Source organism: Plasmodium reichenowi, assembly GCF_001601855.1.
Source record: "Plasmodium reichenowi strain SY57 chromosome Unknown, whole genome shotgun sequence".
NCBI classification, from domain to species: Eukaryota; Apicomplexa; class Aconoidasida; order Haemosporida; family Plasmodiidae; genus Plasmodium; species Plasmodium reichenowi.
The window spans coordinates 1-300 of NW_017962497.1; the positions used below are offsets into that span (position 1 = coordinate 1).

The following is a 300-nucleotide window of genomic DNA, read 5'->3' on the forward strand; positions in this document are numbered from 1 at the left end:
TCATGAATTTGTTGATATTTTTTTATTGCTTTGTCATTCAATTTATCAATTATTTCCTTAAGTTCTGGGTCATTGTGATAATGTGGGTTATGATTTTGGGTTTGTGCTAATAATCTTGATTTTATCTTTGTTCTTTTTGTGTTGTTTTGTATGAGGCTTACATTATAATGTTTATTTTGACAATTTTCCTAAAAAGCAAAAACGATAAATTAATATACATTGTAAATGTAATAATTCTTTTATTATATATTTATGTTATTCTAATAATTATGTATTTTTTTTTTTACATACAGAATGAGG

The 300-nt window shown here is 22.3% G+C and overlaps 1 protein-coding gene across 1 annotated transcript; it reads right to left on the reverse strand.

Annotated features, from left to right (window-relative positions):
• On the reverse strand, positions 1-188 carry PRSY57_0028500 (stevor; the record flags this gene model as incomplete). The annotated part of the gene is made up of 1 exon (XM_020114339.1): positions 1-188. A coding segment is annotated over one exon (188 nt), but the record flags the coding sequence as incomplete, so codon positions are not given.
• Between the last annotated feature and the right edge of the window lie 112 nt (positions 189-300).